This window comes from Chelon labrosus, assembly GCF_963514085.1.
Source record: "Chelon labrosus genome assembly, chromosome: 23".
Classification (NCBI taxonomy): Eukaryota; Metazoa; Chordata; class Actinopteri; order Mugiliformes; family Mugilidae; genus Chelon; species Chelon labrosus.
Genome location: NC_140356.1, coordinates 6,091,210 through 6,114,872, shown reverse-complemented (window position 1 = coordinate 6,114,872; position 23,663 = coordinate 6,091,210). Strand labels below are relative to the sequence as shown.

Genomic DNA, 23,663 nt, shown 5'->3' with positions numbered 1-23,663 from the left:
ATGAAACATTATACAATGTGTAATATTATACTAACTCCTGTATCGGAGGATCCTCTGATGCTGAGAAATGTCGCAGCCACAATGTAATGACCTTTAAAAATATATAAAAAAATATCTTAGACTACAGTAGGTGAGTGTTGATGAAATGTCACCCTGTTTAATTGTTCCACTGTTGGCCACAGGGTGGCACTGTATATATTTCCTCAGAGGGTTATATTCTTCATTCCGTCCCACGCTTTGACGTTTCTCTGTAGAAATGAAAAGCTTTGACCAGCAGATGGTGATATCAGATAGAACTTGAATTGATTTTGACTGCAGCACAGAAGGATGCCTCATGTCTCCCACTAACACCTATCACTATCAGTTAATTGCAGTCGTCCTGCAGGTTTTCTGGAGATGAAGGTCCCATCTTTGCCATTTGGGAGGAAAAACGTAACAATTAATCAGTGTCCAGTCCAAGGTTTCTCCTCTAAACCTTAGATCAGATGTGTTGAAAGTTAGTTATGATCATTTTTGGCCGACTCACCGACTCAGGCAGCAGGTGCAGCAGCAGAAGTGGCTATTAACTTACTTAAAAACCATTTACACTCATTTACGTCTCTACAGCATGCAAGCACACAATGCAAACTCAGTCAGATGTGGCCACACAAAAATGAGCCACATTTTTAGATTCAGATGTTTGATACCAGTCACTTATAAATACCCTTACACTCCTTACTTTACAACGGTAGGTCACATTTTAAATTCAGCATCACTGCAATCTAGCTTAATAAGCATACCTTTTATGGTGCCAGTTTGTCAGAACGTAATCAAATACAGGGGAGCTGTTTGTCTGACGTGGGTGACACGGTGTTACACTTCAACGAGCCCTTCCTTGGAGTGGAGATGGATTCAGTCATGTGTCTAAGGTTATTGACTAAAGCTTAACTTTTAGGATTCAGGAAAGGAATAAAATAAGAATACTTTAAAGCCCTTTTATAGTGCAATATAAAAACATTTTCCTTTGTGAGGTGGCACACGTAGCACCTTTTTCCATGAGCGTACCATAAACTGAGACTATAGTCTTCACAGTAGAGCCACAGTTCATACCCTCTTTCTCACACTGTAATTTTTAGTTTCTCTTGACGGCTACTGTCAAATAAAGGCATAAAAAAAAAAAAAAAGACCCTAACTAAAATGCTTCCCAGCAAACAACAGATGCACTTGTATTCCCTTTTATCTCCAGACCCACCCTCTCAGTTGTGGTTCATTTGCAAGATAGCGCTGAAAAATGCCTGAGCGTCTGCTGGTGCGCTGAGGTCACGACTCCAAATGTTTACCTCAAGGTGATTTTTGAACAGTCCCGAAAGTTCTCAGGCTCCTCATTTGATTGTTACGTATAAAATTTATTGAGCCTCAAAGGCCACTTCAAAAGGTTCAGGTCGGGAGTTAAGTAACATTTGAACGGTTAATGCTCAACTCCCAGACTCATAAAAAAGCCAAATATTTGGCTGCTGCTTTGGCAACGTGTCCGTGACACGGTGTTCTTTTAGGACATCGTGAAACCTGCTTTTGGGCAACTTAGTCCTGCCACTGCTGCTGCTCAGTTATAAATATTAGGAAATAGGTGTCCTGCGTGCTGGCCGGCTGTTGAAATCTCTATGCCGGGTTGCTCAAATGACAAACTTTAGATAAGTTTCAAATTGCACTAACCACATTTCTGATTTGCTTTACGACTCTAGTAGTAACTCCAGATGTACTCTTGTTTTTATTTTTTCAAGCCGCATGAGTTCAGGAGTCGTCCAGCAGTCACTTTCTAAACACATGCATTGTGTTTTTCATGCATTTCCATAAATCAACATTGATCGTATCTTATCTGCGGTCACCGGTTTAGCTGTGGCTGCAGCAGCCAGCAGACCTGTTTTATCTGGAGGAAAACCTGTGATAGCCTAAGCTGCAGCACAACTGAGCCCTGTGTCGTTGGCAGATGTCCACCAGATATGTAATCACAGAGGACTGTAACCGTACACCACCTATTCTCTCTCAGCGTGAGTGAATAGCATTAAATAATAACGGTTTTTGATCAACAGTGCCTGATCATTTCAGACTGCACTCATCCCCGAACAAAAACACTCAAATCAGCGCTCATCATTGTTTATGTTACTAGATATGAAATGAAAACTATTGCTCTTATTGAAACACAGGTAATAAATAACCCGACTCTCCTTTTTTTCTGGAGCGTTTTCGGTGTCCTTCAGCTCCTTGTTTTGGTTTTAACAGCCTTCACTGTGAGGTCACAGGACGGGCCAGTGAAAAAGCCACAAACAGCCTCATTACAACCTCAACAAGTAGATTTTGAACGCTGCATTTGCATTTAGCAGCTGGAAAGCCTGACCATTTTCTCCGGAGTTGGTAGAGACAGAGCTAAACGGAGTGCCAGAATTAGACTTGCATTAGTCAGGTGGACACAAACGAATCACCATATGAACTTAATGGGCCGTGTCTAGGATATGGCAGCATCAAGTAATGTGGCTGATATAAAAGTTTAAATGCATAAGGCCCTCGCTAGAGCCAGTGTTTGGGTTGTCTGTTCTGGGCCGATGAAGACATGGGTGTAAATAAAGGGTATATATGTGCTGCCATTATACAGTAACAGAGGACAGCTTCCCTGGGGTCATTTGTAAAAAGTTTCTGTACTGTTTGTTGCTGCAGGATACTTCAGCAGAGTTCATTCATGAATGAATGAATCTCTGTCAACTAGTTTTCAGAGTGAACTTAGTTAATATCCATCGTGCCTGACAGAATAAGTAGCTTTTAATAGTGTAATCCTCCCCTCTGGGGACCAAAGCCACATAAACAGTCAGAATCTGATAACTCATGAATGATAAGTTCCTTTTAATCTCAGGTGTCTTGCATGGACTGGTTTCAACCAACCTTTCCGTGAACTTTTTCTATGGTGCCGGACAGTTTGCCTATTGGTTCGTGCAGTCTTACTGAATAGCCCTTACTATGAGAGCGTCCGTCCATCCATCCTTTGCTCCCTGGGGTTGAATTTCCTCCTGGGCATTCCAGCAGAGAGGCTGAGGTCTCTGGGGAAACCCTGTTCTGTCCTGACAGGCTTGGCCTCTAGCAATGACTGATGCACAATGGCGGTACACAGCACTGAGAGCATCACCGCCACCACCAACAATCCCTCCTTTTCTGCCTCCATGTCTCTCTCTCTCTTTCCCCCCTTTCCCTCTCTTTCAGGCTACCATGTAAGACCATTTGCCAAGTAGCTGTCAGTCTGTTTGCACTGTGTTCTGAATGATATGAGCTTCTGATTGCTCAATCCAGCCCTTCTCTGGCGTAGTGTTTGCTCCTTCATGTACGTGGCAGAGAACCATGAGATCTGGAGGCCCTGAGCCAAATCGGGAGGGTTTTATTTTCACGTTATGTACACAGAAGAAGCAGAGATCTCGCACGGAAGCCGAAAGTCCTCTCGTGGGACTGTTATAGGCGGTTCATACTTGTGCGTTAAGTTGACGCAAAAGCTACGACCCCTACGCAGAACCTAGTGCCGTAACTGACGTGCACCTCCCCAGAAATGTAACTTAAGCAGAGCGCAAGAGCTGTGATTGGTCCACTTGGTAGTAGCGTATTTCTGCTTAGTATTTCCAGCTGTTTCTTCATTGCCGCAATTTTTAAATTGATGGTTTTGGATCAATAAAGAGGGAACACATCAAGGAAAGGTTAACTGAGGAGGTTCGGCAATACAAACATTTGTATGACTTGTGTTCGGCGAAATTTCGGCCATGACAAGTATAAATCACACCGGCGCCGGCTGTGTGCGTAAGTTATGGCGTCTAGGTACTCTAGAAGGGCCTTTAATCGATACTGTGCCTCATGACAAGGGCAAATGTTCATAGCAGGCCAGTGTTACAAAGTGTTGAAACTATTGATGTCCCAGACATCTTCGGTCAGATTTTGTCAAAATGAAACGTAATGGGGCGTCTTCTTTGTGGGATCATCAAGATGCGGATTATACTGTGTTCTATGATTTAAAAGACTGACAGCACAGTGCACTAATGCACACATTAGTCCAATCCCTGCAAAACATATATTTCCCTTAAGTTTGTACGCTTTGTCTTTCAGTTATGGATTGAACAGTGTACTCGCATTCTGGTTGCTTCGTTGACCGTTTGAACTCTCCAGGAGGGTATTAAAGGCTTGGTATGCTTAACGTGAAGAGTTTTTTGGGTTAAGCCAACAGAGTTTTGATGATGTACAGTAAACACATGTTGTTCAGGGACACTTTCTGAAACAACTGCTGTTATCCAGGGACAGACTCGACTTGCTATCTGACCTAGGTTGTTTCAAGCACAGTGAGTTGCTGATGTGCAGGGTCTTCCCCGGATCCTTCCTCATTCTTACAAGTTTCCTAACTAACCAGTCAGTGAACACGCAAATGTATTTAAACGAACGTCCGTTTGGCTTTTAATTAAATACACTGGCCTCATAGATTAGTGCTACACTAGAAGCCCATATTAAAGCTGCTTACAGTATGTACTAAGAGTTGACCGTAGTAACAAAAACAAAGAAGTTACTCCTCCAGCTTTTAAAAGTTTGTTTTGTACTATTAGCTTTGGTTTTCAGACCACAGTTTTATTGTTGTGGTTCACTTTCACCACTCTAATCTTTATTTGGCACAGGGATAAATGAAGAGTGAAGGCTGGATATGCATGATACGCGCCAGATTATTTTAAAGGTAGTAGGGTTAACCTTAACCTTAACCTTAACCCTAACCCTAAATGCATCCTTTTTCTGGGAAGCTTGAGTCATACATAACAGAAAACATGAGTTAAACCAACACGTGGAAAATTTGATCTCCATGTAAAAATATGTGGCCATTATAGAAAATCTCCTTTGTAAACACAGCGGTATTAGCATAACATTAGATTTGTTGAAGTGGATAGAAATAGAAGAAAAACCCTGGAGGGACAATTGGTTGTGTCCACATACATGACTCATACGCTTCCTATCAGTGGCATACAAAAGAAGTAACATTCTCATGGTAAAATGAAGAAGGAATTCAGCTCCATGGTGTTTATATAGTGGGTGTGTGCACTGTTGAGAGATGGAAAGCCCAGACCTCTGTGCAGAACTGAATGTTTACACATGTAACACATGTAAAATGCTTGTTCAAACCGGGCAGCCTGTAGCTGCCTGTAAATTAAATTGATCACTCAAAGTGACGACATGCTTTGCAATACCTTGAAACGCATACCAGTCATTTTTAGGCGCTGAGCCTGCGGGTCCGACCTCATGCTCCGAGGCAGTGGTGGTCCCAAGTAAAAGGGGGCAATGCCTGTCTAGTATGTAGGTCAGTCATGAAGATTCACGGCTTCCAAAATTACAGAGAATGAGACCAAAACTTTCAAGTCCAACAGCTGGTAGATGTTAAGAGCTACCCTTCCTCCGTGAGCGTAATGAACGTTAATGAACGGACTTGAAAGGACAGATGTAGGCAGATGAAAAACAAAGGAGGCGGACATGGGGAAGACCGGCAGAGGAGGGGAGAGGCGTTGTTTGATGATAGATTCTGAGAAAAGCGGCGCAAAAGGGAAATGCGTTTCAGTGTGAGTACGTTTAAAGGCTCAAAATCCCTCGCAGCTTGTCCCATTAACCGAAGGGCCCCAGCACATAGCCTAGATCCTCAGCTACTAACAGCTCCAGCCTGAGGCTCTGGACAGATTGTTAACTGTCTCACGCTGTGTGGGGTGAGAGATCAACGCTGAGAGCACTGGGACATGGCTATAAAGACACAACAACAAAACAGTCAAAAATGAGCTGAATCTGAAACATACCAGGCAATGATGCTCATCGGTTTTAACACAGATCAAAATAGAGCATGCTGTAGATGGTTCAAGTTGTATTTTTAGTATTTTCTCCAAAGTAAAACAACAGCAAAAATAAAATATTATATGTCTAATAGCCTTGATCCTGGCATGGAGTGTCACGTCTTTCTTCAGGATACCAGTTTTGAACTGCAGTGGACCATGCGGAAAGATGTGATTTTGAGAAACCTTCAGAGGAGAAAGACCGACAGAAAAAAATAGACAACCCCTGCTCTAAAACAATCCAGCAGATTTGCTTCTAAACTTCTGGCTTACAATCTAAATCTAAAATCAGAAGATGCAAGGGGTCAGTGCATCTGCAGCAGTACACTGGTCAAACCCCTTTCGGGCAGGTCTTTCAAGTGCCTTTCAGCAGCCATCTTGGTAACACCCCAGGGCAGTTATTTCAGGTTTAAAAAGGCAGGGCTCTAGAAGTCTTTTCTAAATTTAAATGGTTGCGACGACAAAAAAGCCCACGACAATCATTATTTAATCATTAAGTCGTGTTATGGACACAGTACGCCCCGGAAAAACGCTAGATACACTGATGACACTAAAGATGATTGGCTTTTTGCAAGGAGAGGCGGTATATGTGGTGTTACACCCTTTTCAAATAGATTTCAATTCATAATTACTTTGAATATTTTGTCTCTTTCTTAGAATGTCTGTGTTTCGGTTCAGGGACTTGGACTGAATTTCCACAATGACACACAATGGACTGTCTGATTTTGAAGACCTATTCACTGTTCTACGATTATTCATGCCTTTGTCATTGTGGTCCCTGAGTGTATACATTATCCTTGCCAATCTTATAGTCGAGAACAACAGTTTGTTCTTGTTAAACAAACTGCATGAGTTGTTTAATCCGATTAATGTAGTGGTGCCAGACCTGCTGTCCAGTTCTAGCACATAACAGCATAACGATACCAACCAAGCTGCTGAATAGATTGTAAACATTATATGGGATGGCAATATTGCTCTAATGGATGATTGTTTGGCCAGTCTCAGCCTGGTGTAGTTATCAGAATACAAGTCTGGTAACACACCATTTTTATTTCTTTAAAGGGCGCGTTTCAACTCTGCACACGATTAGACAGTTGTACAACCTATCAGAGTCATTTTGTTGGAAACAAAACAAACACAACGGAGCTCTGTTTGCTGACGTTTGTTACTACGTTGCTGTTACTCTCCTGTCCTTCACTGCATAAGTCCCGCCCCAAACGATTTGATTGGTCTGGCAGATCTTTGGCAGGAGCATAATCAGTTCCCATTGGAATGACTCCGGACCAACTCTCCCCGACAAACATTTTGTAGACGAGGGAAGATAAATCCTGGTGATTTTCTTTTGAATTTCTTTGACTTTTCGTTTTGCTGCCACCATGAGATTGATATTTGCAGTATTGAGTGAAACAACTATTTGATTGCCAGTAAATTAGGACCTTCAAACATTACCATACTTACCAGCTAAACTTAAATTGTGCAAATTATACCCGGAGACATCTATAAGTTACCGTTGCTGGCGTGAGCATGTTGGCATTTGGATGTTAGCATGTAGCATGACACAATGCTGTGTCACGGTGCACCCTCACAGAGTTGCACTGTTGTGGGTTATTGGGTTTGCTGTATCGTATTGCTTTGTGTTGTTCAGTGTCTGAACATCTGAGAAGAAAGGAAAATAGAGGAAAAAAAACAAGTTACGGGAAATTTAACGACTTCGGTTATGGTTCGGCCCTGGTGGCATAGCGTGGTAGCGTAAGTAAACAACCTATAAACAAGTGTAATTGTGTGGTGTGCGCATAAATGATCCAAGTAGAAAACGTAACAGTGTCGGTGGTTTCTATGTATACAAGCTACATCTTTAAATAGCACAGAGAATCCACATGTGGAACCTGGTTTCTGTAAATACTGCACGTCTAATGGTCAGGGAGATAACGCTTCCAGTAACTGGAACTTCATTGTCTCTGACTTCAAGAAGACAGATGCATCAGTGTTGAATGTGTTCTTTACTCTTTTCATCTCATAATCAGATGGCTCCTAGACCTTAGAGCAGTGCAAGGGTTTAATGTTGGATTAAAAATAGCAGCAATGGTTTAGGTTCACCTTGAGAACAAATACAGTAAAAAGTGACACAGGCACTAACTAGCCCTCAATCACTGAGTTCTTTTTATTAAAAGCACCTCCTTTCATTGGTTAGTCTTTGCCAAGGGATTCTGTTTACTTGAAGCCCTGCAAGGTCAGTTTCTGCAATCATGGAAAATGTGAGTCATTATTTTGCCTACTTGCAAGGTATTTTGGAAGGTCTGTTGAAATTTCAGCTCTCCTTCAATCAAATAAACAAAAAGATATTTTAGGGTTGTTTTGACTGTTAGGAGTGTTTGCAGCACGTACTCTGCTACTACTCATACTAGTGCAGGAGGGATCCACATGTTGAAGTGCACGTATGACCTTAAGACAAATCAGTCTGTCCAGTTTAGTCATTTGTCCTCTCTGATTATCCTTTGATTTCCATTGGAGAAATATCATATGTGCGGACTGCGGCCTAAGTAAAATGCTAGTGTGTCAGTTTCTTAACAGTTTGTCTCCTTTTTCCATGCAGGGCGAAGTATTTCCGAGGGAAGAAGCTGAATGGAGAGTACGAGATCCGAGTGGAGCAGGTAGAGTATATTAAATAAAGACATTAAGTATGATGAAATGTTTGAAATAATAATTTGAAAGCAACAACGTTCATATTTTGGGGAATATTCACAAGTTTGTTATGAGTGCACATGCTACCTGCCATGGCTATGATCAAGCCAACTGACAAACTCAGAAATTAATAATCCGCCACAATATGTACTAAATATAAAAAGCAATGTCTGTTACGTTTGCTGTGCTCTTTATTTTTCTATACTGGAACATCGCAGAACGCATTATTAATTGCATTAGGCACTAAGCTAATAGCCAAAAAGTGGTTTGCTTGGTTTAGCATAAAGACGGAAAGTAGAGGAAAATGACTGGGCAAACAAAAATCTCCTTATTAGCGTCTGAATTAACGTATTTATTTAACCTTTTCAAATAAATTGTAGAAAAAACAATTGGTGGCTTTGTATTTTTGCTTTTAGTATTATGCTAAGCTACGCTAACCCTTTCTGTCTGCTCTGATTGGTCATCTCCAATGGCCACCGCCCACCTTTCTGCATCAACAGGAAAACTTAGCTACTAGCTCAACACAAATTAGCATACTCCCCCAAGTGCAGGATGAGTCATGAACCTTTTTTTTATTGTTTTCTCTGAAATACCATAAAGAATATCTACTATTATGTTTTCCTTTTTTATTGATCCCGCATGGGGAAATTCTTTCTCTGCATTTTACTCATCTTTTCGTTCACACAGTAGTGTGTACACTTAGAGCAGTGGGCTGCCACTTGTGCGGTTAAGTGCTTGCTCAAGGTACCTCAGGCATGGGGATGGGGGGATGCGAACCTATGACCGTTCTGTAACACTATTCCGAAGCTCCTCAAAAAGATATATGGCCCATACAATGATTGAACATTATTAGCACCATGCTCTGACCAGCTGAGCTAACCGGCCTTCCTTGACACACAGTATTGATCTCCTCATTCCGTTCCAGGCAACAACAAAAACACATGTACCATCAAATGCTGAAGTATTCCTTTAAAGAAGCTTAGCTTAATTCAATGCACTTGTGACAATATTTCATGTAGTAAGCGTAGAATTATATTTATGTGTCTAGACGTACAGTATTTGCAGAGTGTCGATAGCGTCTAATTTACTTCAAAAAACTGTTCAGTCACACATGTGCAAGCCATTGTTGAGACGGAGGCAGACTTTGAAATGGCATTTTATGAGAGAAGGAGAGGGGACCACAAAAAGCCGGACCGGTGATTTCATAGCCTGTTTGCTCGAGTCTCTCTACTGTTGTGGTCACATCCTCTTTCTGGGACAGGGTTGGAGCTGGAGCGAGTCAAAACATCTCCATGATTTATGATTTATTTTCAAACCTCGTGGTGTCATAGATATTGAACCCCAATAAAAGACTTGGCAGAGTTAATTAGGCCCCTTAAGTCGATAGTGAGCCCCCCCCCCCCAAAGTTCAGCTATAGCTTCGACTGACCTACTTAGATCTTGTTGGACCCTCCACTGTTTCCCAGAAGTCCTCTCCGTTGACGATAAAAAGTCAGTTGCTAATTGGCTTCGGCGGCCAGTCTCTTCATAGGCTGTTTGTGCGCCACACTGAGAGCCTTAGGACGATGGAAACCCGATCTCTGTGTGAAAAGCTAGCGACGCGCTGAGATGAACCCTTTTAGGGTATGACAATAAAAGTAGAGAGGCCTGTTGCACTTTCTCCTCCTCTCTTGAATCGCATTCTTGTCGGCTTTTAATGTCTTCACCCAGCAAACATTTTGACATTGAATGATCTCTTTACAATGGCCTGCGCCGATACTGAAACACAACACCAACATTAAAGTTAAGGCCATTCAGTACCGCTGCCAGAGCTGTTTTTCTCATTCTCTCATATTCTCATCTATGTCACACAGTCATTATGTGTGACTATATGTATGAACATTTGACTTGGCCAGCATATGCTAGTTGTCATCTGTCATCTTCATGCTGGGTAAGCTCTTTAAAGCAGTACTCACGAGCTCCAAACCATCATAACTCCTCTCTGGCTTGCTTGCTGCCATATAAGGTACCATCTTCAGACCACAGCATGTGATGCTGCAGTGGGGAGGCCTGATGCCAATCTGTATGAAAGAGAAGAAGTAGAGGGCTCCTTTGATTCTCAAAGATATCTCTCATTAGTGAGGTCCTGCCACCTCTCCATTTCCCAGCCACTGCCCCCACAGCATGTTCTTGTGGCCGTTATCGTGGTTAATTCCCTCTTATTTACATGACCTACTTTGAAGTTACATTTGGTGGACGCCGGAGGTCCTCTGTTCACCGGGTAGCCCTTTTTTCTTTCTTTTTTTACCGCTAAGCAGATGCTTGTGGGAGCGCCGGTGGTGGTTTCTTTCTGCTCCCAAGTGACTAATAAAAACAGGCTTGAAGACGTTGCTTTTTCACTAAATCACGACATATGTTTAGTAGTAGTTCGTGATGCTCAGGCTGCCAAAAACACGCCAAGCCTTCCTTACATTTTGATCTGTATAGCAGCACACCTTTTTGGATTCCGAATGAAAAAAAAATGGCCAGAAATGTGGACGGAGATTCCCCCCGATAAATATTTAACTTCAGGGTCAAACACAAAATGTCTGTAATGCACCTAACATGTATGAGCTGGGAGTCGTATATTCATTTCTCTCACGCTGACAGTTGATCCCACGTGGGCTGAAAGTGGAGTTAATGTACAGTTGCATCAGGCCAGTGCTCGCATATCACGAGCCTCTGACTCATCCAGAAACAGGATAGGGCAACAAAAAAAGGAATACTTTCATGCGTTGTCCTCTCCAAAATGGACCCGGGGTTTTCCTCACATTACTGCCATAATCCCAGTAAAACTTTATACAAGACTAATGGCAGCTGTGTGTGGCTGTACATACAGTACACATGGGCATGCTTTGAGCTAAATAGCTTGATAGCATTAGCATTACACACAGGTTACAGGCAACAGCAATATTGTCTGTTTCTTTTCAAGAACTGAAGACAAATTACACAACAAACTGAAATAAAATGATAATCCTAGAGCCCTGCTACTAGTGTGGTTAGAATCCTACAAATTGGGTATCCAAGAGCTTGACAACTTTGTAGTAATAAAGACATTTTTAACCTCATTATTTTCAACAGTTAAATGTTTTGTTGCATCTGTAGCTGACTCTAGGGACATGATTCACCATGATAGTCACCAAATAACTATTTGCACTGGTCGTCTGTATAGGTGGGGCGAATCAAGGGCAGCGCATGTTGTATTGTCAAAGAGAGAATTTGTCCGTCTGAACATTTAAACATGCTCTTCTTTGACGTCAGATAGCTAACATATTGTGGGCATGATAAAAAACTAAGGGTGCTTTCAAACCTAGGTTGTTGTTCTGAAATGTCAGCGTTTATTGCTCAGGTAATTTTTTGGGGGGCTGGTGTGAGCACAGTTATCTGTTCCAGGACAAATGAACCGAGCTGAGCCAGAATAGAGAGGTGGACTCTTCCTGATTTTTCCTTGGAACAGTTTATTTGTGTGAACACCAGTCCAAGTAGTTTACTTGAAACATCTTTGGAAGAGTGCACACCTGACAAAGGTGTCTGGTGGAGCACTGCTGCTTCAGGGTGTCTTCTCATCATATACACTGATCAGGCATAACAGTAAAACCACTGATAGGAGAAGTAAATAACATTGACCATCTTGTGACAATTCAGTGTTCTGCTGGGAAATTTTTGGACCTGGCATTCATGTGGATGTTACTTAGACATGTAGCTCCCACCTAGACCAGACCAGGCACCCCCACCCATAGCAATGACACTCCTTGATGGCAGCAGCCATCCACAGCAGGATGCAGCCTGACACAGACACACACAAATGCTTTAGGGACAACAAAAAAAAAAACATGAAAAACAGAACAAGGTGTTGACCTGGCCTCCAAATTCACTAGATCCCAAACTGATCAAGTAGAGGCCCCTCCCCTTCACCCATAGTACCCAAAGGCCCCCGCTAACAACATTCTGTTGCCAGACACCACAGGACACCCTCAGAAGACCCATGATGAGTCACAGCTGTCGTGGAGGCACAAAGGAGACCTACACAATATTAGGAAGGCGGTCATAATGTTATGACTGGTTTCTACACATAGCCTAGATGCTTGATCAAACTGAACATGCTGCTCATATACAGAACACCGGTACAGGAACCACAGAGCAACAATAAATGCCAGTGACAAAATCTGAGGCTGAGCTTCCATTTCTAGTTGGATTATTTCCTGAAATCCATTGATTGCTTTGTCTCAATTGCCCTGTGAGGACAAACCGAACCAGTTTACCACACAGTAACAATAATGTATCAACTGCTTTCTGAATCTGAAGAGCCATTGGTACATTTTTAGGCAAAACACAAAGCTTAATACATCTTGGTGCAGTAGTGTAGTAGAGTTCTTACCAACTCCACTGTGTAGTGAGTTTGCAGATAGAGCAAGGACATGCTTAGCTTAGCATAAGCTATTTTTATTTATAAATATGTAGCTATTACACTTTTTTTTCCTCCACAAAATCTGTAATCACTTTGTATTTTTAACATTGCTGTTATGTTAATCAAATGTGCCACTTGGATGTCTCCAATGGTGCTGCTAGAAGCTGTATTTTTTTAATATGAACAGACTAGGCTAGCTCTAAATGCTAAGGTAACTGACCTCTTGACACCGAGTATTCCACCTTTGCTTTTAAGGCACAGTCAATAATATAAATGTGAGCGGGAGTTAACACAGTCCGAGAAGCTGTAATCTACTCTGTTTACCTTACCCTCGCTAACATCAGCAACCATAAGCTAGCGGTCATGCCAGACCAAGCACCATGGATACCGCAGAGTTCACTGAACAATTGCATCTGGGCAATTTATTTAACTTTTAATTTGTGAGAGGAAAGATGCATTGTTTGACTGTGGCTTCTGACCTTGTGTTATTTTTTATTTTCGTAGAACTTTCGTCAGGGAGGCTTACGTTATCGTAAGTGGCTGAAAATAACGCAGCCTACTGATTCAACTGATTTGTTATCTGAACACATATGCCTAACACTACACACTTGGAATCAGAGAGTTGGTGCGTTCACTCAGGAGGGCGATGAATTCCACAGATCTCTGGGGCTTAAGGGATTAGACATCGCCTACAATACCTTCTGTATGCCTTTGAAGTATCTTGAATGTTGGAGCCTAGTGGCAGTGCCAAGGGCCTCCTCAACTAACGTTCTCTATACTGAAAGTTGTCACCATATGTGCAGTGGCTTCTTGACAAATTGAAAATGATGACAGCGTATTGTAAAAAAAATTCGAAAAATCTCCCCCAGCTGCAGTAAATCTGCTCACAGACGTAACGACACCCAACAAAAGGCTGCCAGACGAACTGCCTGTTTACTACCCACAAGTCATAAACACCCCAATTTACACAATTGGACAAATTAAACTGAAATGAAGAGGCCTATTGTTTGTAAAAGAACAAGGGCCAGTTCTGTAGGGTTGCCGGCCCATGTGTGGTTTGGGTCGTGTGGGACAACATCTGCTCAGCAGGCGTATGACCTCAGCGCCGTCCACGCTCCTTTCTGCTGCGGTCATGGCAGCTCACAGGCAGTTGGCTGTACGTTATCCGTGCCCCCTTTTTTGGCCGGTATGTGTCCATGACATAGGGCATCTGGGCAGAGCTTGCTCCAGACAGATGAATTTGGTTTGTTACTTGTTTGGCTAATGGAGCTTCTCTGTTGCCTAATGTTGCTCGATTGCGTTTAGCATCTGTCTTAAATTTCAGCATTTAGTGCCTCAACGGTTTATTTCACTGCTGTACAAGGTGGTAGTGATTAGAGGCAAATGCTTTTCTTTGGTGCATATGAGGGGTCAAGTGAACTTCAGACCTCTCAATTGCACCAGTATGCGATTCAAACTAAGCTTATCAAGAATTACGCAGATATTCACATGTAGTCAACAAGAAAGGACCTGCCCTGCCACTGCTCAGATATCACTGCAGCCTGTTCTCTCTTATTATGTTATATAATCCAAAATACCTCCACCTTGTATAACAATTCAGCACATGTCAAACATTGTGGAACTAATGTCTTAGCTACTGTATGTTTATGTAACATTTTCTATTCAAAGTCCAACTTTATCCAGGCCTTTGTTGGTCAAGGTTTTCGCCATTGAAATTACAGGGTTAAGCTAATAAAAGAAACACTGTCTATTTTCAGGTGCAAATAAACCACACAATAAGAGCCTGGGATAGAACAATTTTATCAGTTTGGATGTCCACTGAGGACCAAAACTAAAAAAGAACAACCGTCACTGGAACAAAGTCATTGTTGAAAGGAATATAATAGAATAGAAGTTGGGTTAATTATAGCTCAGATTTCTGGGAACGTCTGTTTTGTTACATGGCCTTCATCAGCTCCCTGACTCTAGAGTATATTGAAAAAAAACATGCAGTGCTTTGCTAACCATGTTATCTTTTATTCTAATTTATGTATCTGCACTGTATAATGTATTTATACAGATATAATTCTGTCTAATATTGAATTATCTAGAACAGAGGTCTTCAACAGAGGGTCCGCGACCCCTAGGGGGTCCACGGAGGTACTGCAGGGGGTCGCAAATTTTTTTCCCATACATTTAAATGTCTTTAAATACACGTATACATAAGTAGGGGTTCCTCGCTCCATCTCTCCATCCATGACTTTGGTAACATGCCATTTGGATTTCACTATGTGTTTCAAGCTAAAAAATAATAATAATAAAATACCACTGCATGCAACTAGATAGTCCTATAACCATTCAAAGCAACAAATTATGTGACATACTGTATGCTGAATGGCAAATGCCTTAACCAATGTCAACTATCTTTTACAATCGACACACTACCAGAATTTAAACCTTTTGCTTCTGTGATGAGAGCCATTTTGGTGTAAAAATCTCAGCAGTGTTTAAAAGTTGTGTATTACTGAGTTGCCGTTCTGTCCATCACCACATAAAGTTCGTCCAGACGATTTGATTGGCCAGTAATCATTCCAAATGGAGCGACTCCAGACCGAAATTCCCCTCCAAAAATTCTGTTGGAGGGGAAGCTTTGGATTGGCTTCCCGCGCTTCTCGTCTCCACGACTTCAACTTCCCGATCAAATCCTTTAATCACTTACACTCCAAATGTCAGTTCAGTTGTTTTAATTTACTTACTTACTTTTTTTTCCATTTACTGCTTTAAATGACTTTCCAGCTGCTTACATCGTACAGGCTTTATCTAATGCTCTAAATGAGATTTCAACTGCTTTCTAGGGATACAGTACCATGTTAACTGATTCCTGCTCTTTATGTGGACAGTTCGACAACAATTCCAAATTCATTTTCAACTTTCCAAAAGACACTTCCGCACATTAACACGAATGTCAGCTGCATTCATGACTGAAGTGCGGTTTATGCCTCTGCGGAACTAGACGGCGTAATCTACGCACGTAGCCTATGCCGGTGTGAGCTGGCTACGTGCTACGTGCTACGTGCTAAATTCCGAAATGTCTTCGAAGACGAGTTGTACAAACGCTTCTACCTTCGAACCTCCTCGGTCAGTCTTTCTTTGGTGTGGTCCATCTGTATTGATCCAAAACAATCATATCACCTATTACAAAACATACAAAGACACTTCAGCTGCTTTCACCTAATCCACTTCATACTTGGCAGTTCAGCTCCTTTCAGCTTTGTCTTGTAAACTGTTGCCACTCAGTCTGACCGCTAATCTGCCTTTAGGGCTAAAACCAAAATTGTTGTTGCTTTCATTTAACTTCAACAGTTTTGAGACTGCAACTCTAGCTCTTTTACATGCGTCAACTTAAATGGGAACGCTCCATTTAGTATTGCATATCAAATGTTTCCCGATTTTAATTGTGTTGTTTTCACTTGCAGTTATAAGTGCAATAAAACCACAGTAGCCTTCTATAGTAATCTTCGTCATTGCAATCATGGCAGTCATCGTTTCGGCCGCAGCTTGACCAGACCGTTCAAGCTGTTTTTGCCAAAGGACAGAAGATCCTGTTTACATTTTGACTCTTGACCGAACAAAAGGCACCTTAACATCCTGAACCTTAGTCCACATCTAAAAATACTCACAAAGATTCCAAATGAGCTGCTGTCAAGTGGTGTTTACTGTACTGTCCACATGTCCACATGACTTGGCAGGAAGGGCAGAGCTCACACAACACTGTAGGAATGAATGACACTTGCTTGTAAATTGCTCTTCCCTGTTTCTGATATCGCCCTTGGCCAGAATAATGTTTGTCATGCATGAGATATTATCCTTTGTAGTAGAAGCTAGCATTTTCATATAAACAAATGCCCGTGATGCTCATATTCTTTGACACATCACTAATTCGTTGCAGCTCCATTAAAGCTTTTCTATTAACTGTTCTTGTGTGGTAGTATGAAATAAATGTGTTGTACATTTGAAGTTACTGTGACAATGGCTGGCAGATATGCAAACTCCAGGACCTCAAACCATTACGAAAACCGACTCAGGAAGGAGGACTTGTTGAGTTCAGCAATAGCCTCAGATGAACTTAATCGTAGGCCTACTGTCTCCCAGAACTCTGCTCCTGCTAGTAGGTTGGCTGAAAACCGTTCTCAGTTCAGCCTGGATGGAGGTCAACAGATGAGAAGAATCAGCTCTGGAAGCACTTGTCCCATGTATCACTTCCTGTTTTCCTTTCCCAGGGCAAGAGCTGCTCCAGGACAAGTGTCTGAATGTGTTACCGTGATGGTAACCATGGTGCTGTGAAAAGCCTCCCGTCCTGGCTTCTGGGCCTAAGCCCTGCTCCGGCCACTTCATCCATTACTGCCCAATGACAGGGGCTGTTAGCACTCCTCTTAGCCAGGACCAGCCAATCAGAGACAGCATGTAATGCACAACTTTTGCCAGAATCTTGCCCACTCTCTGGCTTTATCTGGCCGCAGCAAAAGTCATCGTAGGCCCCTGTGTTTGGGATGGGATTTGCTTGGAAGGGGAGGTGATGTGTACATGTGTCATGCAGTCTTTGTGCATTTGGGTGTGTTATGCTTTTAGGAGTCTTTTTTGGCAAGGCGTGCGGTGCTGAGCACACAGATGTTTCTTTCAGAGGTATCAGTAGAGAAGAGCTGAGGAAAGGATCGGAGCCAAGTGCATGTCCTTGAGGCACACTGAGCGTGAGTGGCGCCTCGTAGTCCATTAAATAAGATTATGGCATTTACTCGCCCCTGCTCTTCCTCTGAGAGAGCAAAACAATAAATAAAAGAAGTGGGTGTTTTTTTTTCTTCTTTCTTCATTGCCACATTCTTTTCAAAGCCGACTCACTCCCCCGTGAGTTTACATGGGCCACAGCACTGGATGAAAGGGAAATTTATCTCAGAGAGAATATTGCTGATAATATTCCCTTTCTGTGTAGATGAAAGCCGATGTAAAGCTCAGTAAAGCAGGCTTAAAAGTCTCGAGTGACGGTCGTAGCATGAGAATATGGAAGTAGCAACGGATTTGACTAACTATGCAAGAACTGGGTTGAGTAGAGGGTCAGCTGGAGGATTTGCTTCAATCTCCATCGGCGTTGCCATTTCTGAAAGCTGATGTATGAGACGTGTTGCTTTGCATGAAGGTTGAACCACACACAGCATAGCAGCTTAGTTCAGGATTGGTTTGTTTTGGAGCACAGAATATCAAAGAATCAACACTTGTTTTTGGTATACATATGTTTTTGGGCAAATCAGAAATATCAATTGACAGCAAAAATTTATGATTACACTTGTTGTTTTTAGTGTAGTTCTAAATTGTTGCTGTTTCCTTCTTAAAGGGGAACTACTGTTTTTTACAACCTGGACCTTATTTCTGGCATAAAATACGCTTGTTTACTCACCCATATAACTTTTGTGTAATTTGTGAGACAATTAGATCAGCGTATATCCATATAGTGGGAGTGACTGGGGCACTGAAACGCAGCCTCTAAATAACGCATTATCCGCTGCCAAACTCGTTCATTTCACCAATATTTTGTTATCGTATGCTAGTGCTATTCCCTGTTGCGTCCGGAGTTAGCTGTTATCCTGACTTACAGACCCCGAATAATGTCTTCTGACCTGGATGATGTCGTCTCTGAGCGCCGCGCGGTCGGTTTGTTTACCTGTAATTTGCTACTGCTATGGTTCGTCCACAACCTCAGAATCGGAAAAATATTCAGACATGTTGCAAAAAAACTAGCAGTAGCAAATTACAGGTAAACAAGCTGACTGTCGAACGAGTTTCATGGCTGCGTTTCGGTGCCCCAGTCACTCCCACTACATGGATGTACGCAGATCTAAATATCTCCCGAAGGAATACAAATTACACAAAAGTTATATGGGTGAGTAAACGACCATATTTTATGCCAAAAATAAGGTCCAGGTTGTAAAAAACAGTAGTTCCCCTTTAAGACTTGCAGATCTAACTGAATTAATATAAAGTTGATGTGGTGAACGTACCCGAAAACACTGAGCACGAAATACCATTGTCTGTGAAGATTCTCAGTCATCCAGGTCCAGTCCAGTACCTTAAATAACTTAAATAAGTAACTTACCTTAAGTAACTTAAATAAGTCCAGTCCAGGGTTAGGGTTAAGTTTAAGTTTAGTTTTAGGCTTTGACTCAAACGAGTCCAGTCTAGTAATAGTCCAGTCCAAAATACATTTGAAGCTGATGGGAATGCCACTGGTTTTCGGGTTATTCAGTCATAAATCAAACCAGTGGACACCTTTTATTTTTGACCTGATGGTAGCGCTAGATATAAAAGTGAAGGCATTGCTTAAGGCCTTAAAGTTCGTCCTTGAATTCATTCAGATTTCACCACCTAAAGATAGAATGGTCATTCATTTTCATGACAGTCAAACAGTTTCAGGTCTACTGGTGTTCACTCTCCTTGTGTTCCCTGTTTTGTTTTCCACCAGTCTTTGAAGGTTATATACATATGGCAGTAACCGTGTGATCGCCAGCCTTCTTTGCTCTGCTGTTTGTTGCCTGACTGGTAACATGGAGATGGTTTATTAGCTTTTCGCCGGCTTGGAACAAATCTGATTAGACGAGTGAATCAAAACGGTAAACAGTGTAGTTTTGGCAGTAAATCCAAAACAACCAGCTGGAAAACTACAAAATGCTCAATGAAAACTACTGCTGAGTTCTATTCCTTGGTGGTTTTGGCCACTACAAGTGACGTCTTTCGCGTTACCCATTGCAATCTGACTTCTTACTAATATAAAAATGTTGACCGGAGCAGCTGTAGGACTGTAGGCTCATGTACCACCATTAGCTATCAAGCTTTAAAATAGAGTCGTGGTGGAGGGCTGAAAAAGACAGTGATCTGGTCTTTGTACTTAAAAGGGAACTTTTCCTTCGGTCTTCACAAATGCTTTGTGCAAACCTTTCAAATACAACTACAAAGGGATTCTTGCATTTTGTATTTATTTATCTAGCCAGTTCAGGATTGAATCCATCAACCCTCCAGTCACAAACCAGTTTCTTTGATTAGCTGGAATAGCCATATGCTCTACACGTGTGCAAGGCTTTGCTTCAAAAGGCAATGCATCCTTTTCAGAAGCTTAACCAGAAATTAACGAAATATCTGTGTAAAATCACAATCATGAAAATATTATGCTACTGAAAATAGATGAATTATCTTGTTTTGTGCGATACACATTGATACAGTTCCAGTCACTAAGAAGGTCTCCAACCTAAAACAGTGCTGACATGCTTTACAATGGTGTTTTTCTGTGTCCTCAGTGGCTGCATGTCCTAGTCATGTGACATTAACAGCAGAGCTGAAAAACAAACTGAACTCTTTGGCTCTAAGTTTGACACTTCTGTGGATGACATTTTCACTTGATTAGTTTTCCTTTGAGTCATATTTCATTGTAACACGCAGCAGCGTTAAGAGACAGTGAGTTATTGACTCTGGCCCACGGCTGACTCAGGTTCGGAGCGCTCACGGATAAATAAAATGCAGCCATGTTCCCAGCGTAGTGTTTGGTCTGGTAGTCAACCACATCTTGTCAAATTGAATTTTTGTTGTTCCACAGAGAGTCGGCAGGCTGGTTGTTTAGGGCCTATTAAATACGCTACATTAGTGTCACGTCTCATACTTTAAAGAGTTGTGAGGACTAACAAATGGCAGGGTTTCATGTTTGAGGTCAACTGGTTGCTGTTTAGCCTCCCTCTAGGGCTTTGTGTACCTGGAGCAGATCCCGACACTGATCAGTCTTGTCAGGAAGCATGGGATATGTGTGATCACGCAGTGTCAAATTGACTGAAGACATTTTCAGCAATGCCTCTACCTCTCCTCTGAAGACTAATGCGGAGCGTGTTCACAGTAAAGCAGGTTGTTGTGAACTTGAATGCCAAAACCTAATCATTCAGATCACCACAGAAAGTTAATTTTCATGACAACCCATTAAATAGTTGTTGAAAGATTTGAATGAGCACTAACTACCATCCCTAGAACCATACTTTTCTGTTTGATTTACTAAATAATGTGCTTTTATTTTTTGCTGCCTTGGATATTGCCTTTCAGGCTACATACAGGCTAAGGTAACTGTACTGCATGGACCTTGTTTGGGAAAAGCGGAATACTAATAGGCGGTTGAGGCTTCTGCGCCAATTTGGGGCCTTAGCTATGGCGACAGCCCAGAAATGCAATTACGCATTGCGGTGACGCAAACCGCAAGAGCTGTGAAGTAGAATATTTCTGTTTTAGTATTTCCGGCTGCTTCTCCATCTCCGCAATTTTCGAATTGAGTGTTTTGGATAAATAAAGATGGAACACATCGAGGAAAGCTTAACTGAGGAGGTTCAACTACGCCAAAATTTCTGTGAAAGTTTCAGTCGCCATTGTTGAAAGTGAAGCAGGAAGTACAAACAAAAATGAACCCCACTGGCAAAAAAGACACAGCGCCAACTAGCGTTTGGGTGACATTGTGACAGATATGTGGCAGTGTACTAGCAACCATCACAGATCTATAACTTTACTGCCTTTGTAGGATCTTAGTCTCCTACTTACAGGAATTCGGATGTGATTGACTTCCACGTAATTCAGAATAAATTCCAAAGTCACTTTAAAGCGGCTGCATTGTGGCTTCATATTTTGACTAACAGGAACTATATTTTCATACATTGTATTATAATACAGAAAGAACCCAACCTTCACCAGAGGACAAGCACTTTTTTCCCCACACTGCATGTACACAGTTACATAAGAAACCTTTTGTGAAAAAGTCTGCTAAATTGCCAAATTTGGCTTTGGCATGAGTAGATTTCTGGGCTGCGGTGACAATCATTACAAGGACAATCCAATTGTCCTTCTGTGGTTCTGTGCATCCAGATGGTCCATTCCCAGAAGTGGAATGCCGCCCCTCCTTTCTAGTATTTCTGGGAGTTTGACTGAGTGATTAGGTAGCCGGGCTACGGCCTTTCACAAGGCCCTCACTGTCCAGGAGGCACCAGACTGGGGATAACTTAATTTGCCTTCTCTCACCAGCTCCCTCTGTCTCTTGTCTTTTGTCTCTTCCATGCAGAAATGTCAAATGATGTTTTTTAAGCATAGGGACGATCGCCAAGTTAAAGTGCTGGAACACATCTGTGGCTCCATCACATGACTTTGAGGAGCATGGCACAAGAAACTGTTTTACTTTCACTTTGACTTAATATGTTTCTGTAAGGAAACCCGAAGGCATTGGAGTACTGAGTCAGGGAGTTTAGTCACTGTTCGCAGACTTGAACGCATACAGTATGTTGTTGTCGGATCTGCTCTAAACGTGTCTCATGTCTTTGCTCTCCCCAGGCTGAATTCTCAGACATTAACCTGGCCTCCTACGTCAGCTCAGGATGTATGGTGGACATGCAGGTCAACAAAGGCGGCACCAAAGTGGTCAGGTGAGACGCTCGCCCACGCAATCTCGCCCACCACAGAGAGTTCTTTTCTCTCTGTGGTGGTGAGCATGGCTGTGTACAAAAAAACTTGCACTCAGGAGGAAATCAAAGCTCTGATGTGATTACGCCAATGGAAAACTCAAAGACAGGTTTTGAAATATTCATCTTAATCATTAATACATCTTGTCCCCACTGTTTTCTTGTCTACTTGTGTTGTTATACAACCAGTAGTCGTACCAGTAGCAGTCTGAGTAAGCAGTCTGAGTAAGCAGTCTGATTAGCCTTCCGGCAAAACTTAATACCTACTGTATTAGGCCACTGGTTGCCGTGCCAGCAAGCTGTGGTAAACAGGAAGCTATTTAAGGTAATCTTTGCGGTCTAGTCTTTTTTTAGTCATAAAACCCTTCAATGGAGCTGTTGTGGCCTGACAGTAACGACAACCACTTATACATACATCATCTACATGCCAGCAATCATAGTGAAAGTTTGTCTCAACCAAGACTCCTGTCTTGGGTGAGTTATTCGATTTAAAAACAGAACTTTCGTTTTGCAGTGGCAGTAGCAGCCTCAGCCCAGGAAGCATTTTAACTGACTTCACGTTCCTTGAGGACACAATAAGACAGCGATGGTCAGCATTTTGATATTACCAGTGACTCATATGACCAGTTGTAATGTAGAAGTGGTCATGAAGGTGCAGATAATTATTAACCAGCAGAGCTTCAATCAGTCTTTCGGTTTATGCTCATCACTTTGAATTTTCTTTGAAGGTTCTCAGTCATCCAGGTCATGGTATAGCCAAAAAAACAAGTTGAAACAAGTGCAGCCAGAGCTGTAGACTTGTTGCCACTCATCCCAGAAGAAGCCAATGTAGATGAGAGGCAAACCATCTTAAAGAAACCCTATGAGTCCAGTTGTCCTTGTTTCAACTTGTTTTCATTTGAATTATAATTAGCCTCAGCGTACTGCTTCTTTACTAATAGTAAAAACGTGTGTTTATGCTCCTTGTCCAGCTGTAAACTGCACACAGAAGATGAGAAGATTAAACGTTATGCTTTTCAGGGACCAGATGGTACTTGGTGGAAACCAAAACAGAGCTCAAAAGTGAAAACTGGACTCGTATTTGACAGGTGGCCAGAAACAGAAATGCAAATGAATGACAAATGAATCTGCTTGGCATATACACCGATCAGGCATAACATTATGACCACCGTCCTAATATTGTGTAGGTCACCCTTG

General features: G+C 42.0%; 1 protein-coding gene across 1 annotated transcript in view; it reads left to right on the top strand.

The window, feature by feature from the left end:
- syn3 (synapsin III) overlaps window positions 1–23,663 on the top strand; it is a 96,882-nt gene that overhangs the window by 4,705 nt on the left and 68,514 nt on the right. Inside the window, exons 2-3 of the mRNA XM_084573595.1 lie at window positions 8,452–8,509; window positions 22,339–22,430. Coding sequence (XP_084429721.1) covers window positions 8,452–8,509; window positions 22,339–22,430 — 150 coding nt within the window. The remainder of the gene's footprint in view (window positions 1–8,451; window positions 8,510–22,338; window positions 22,431–23,663) is intronic.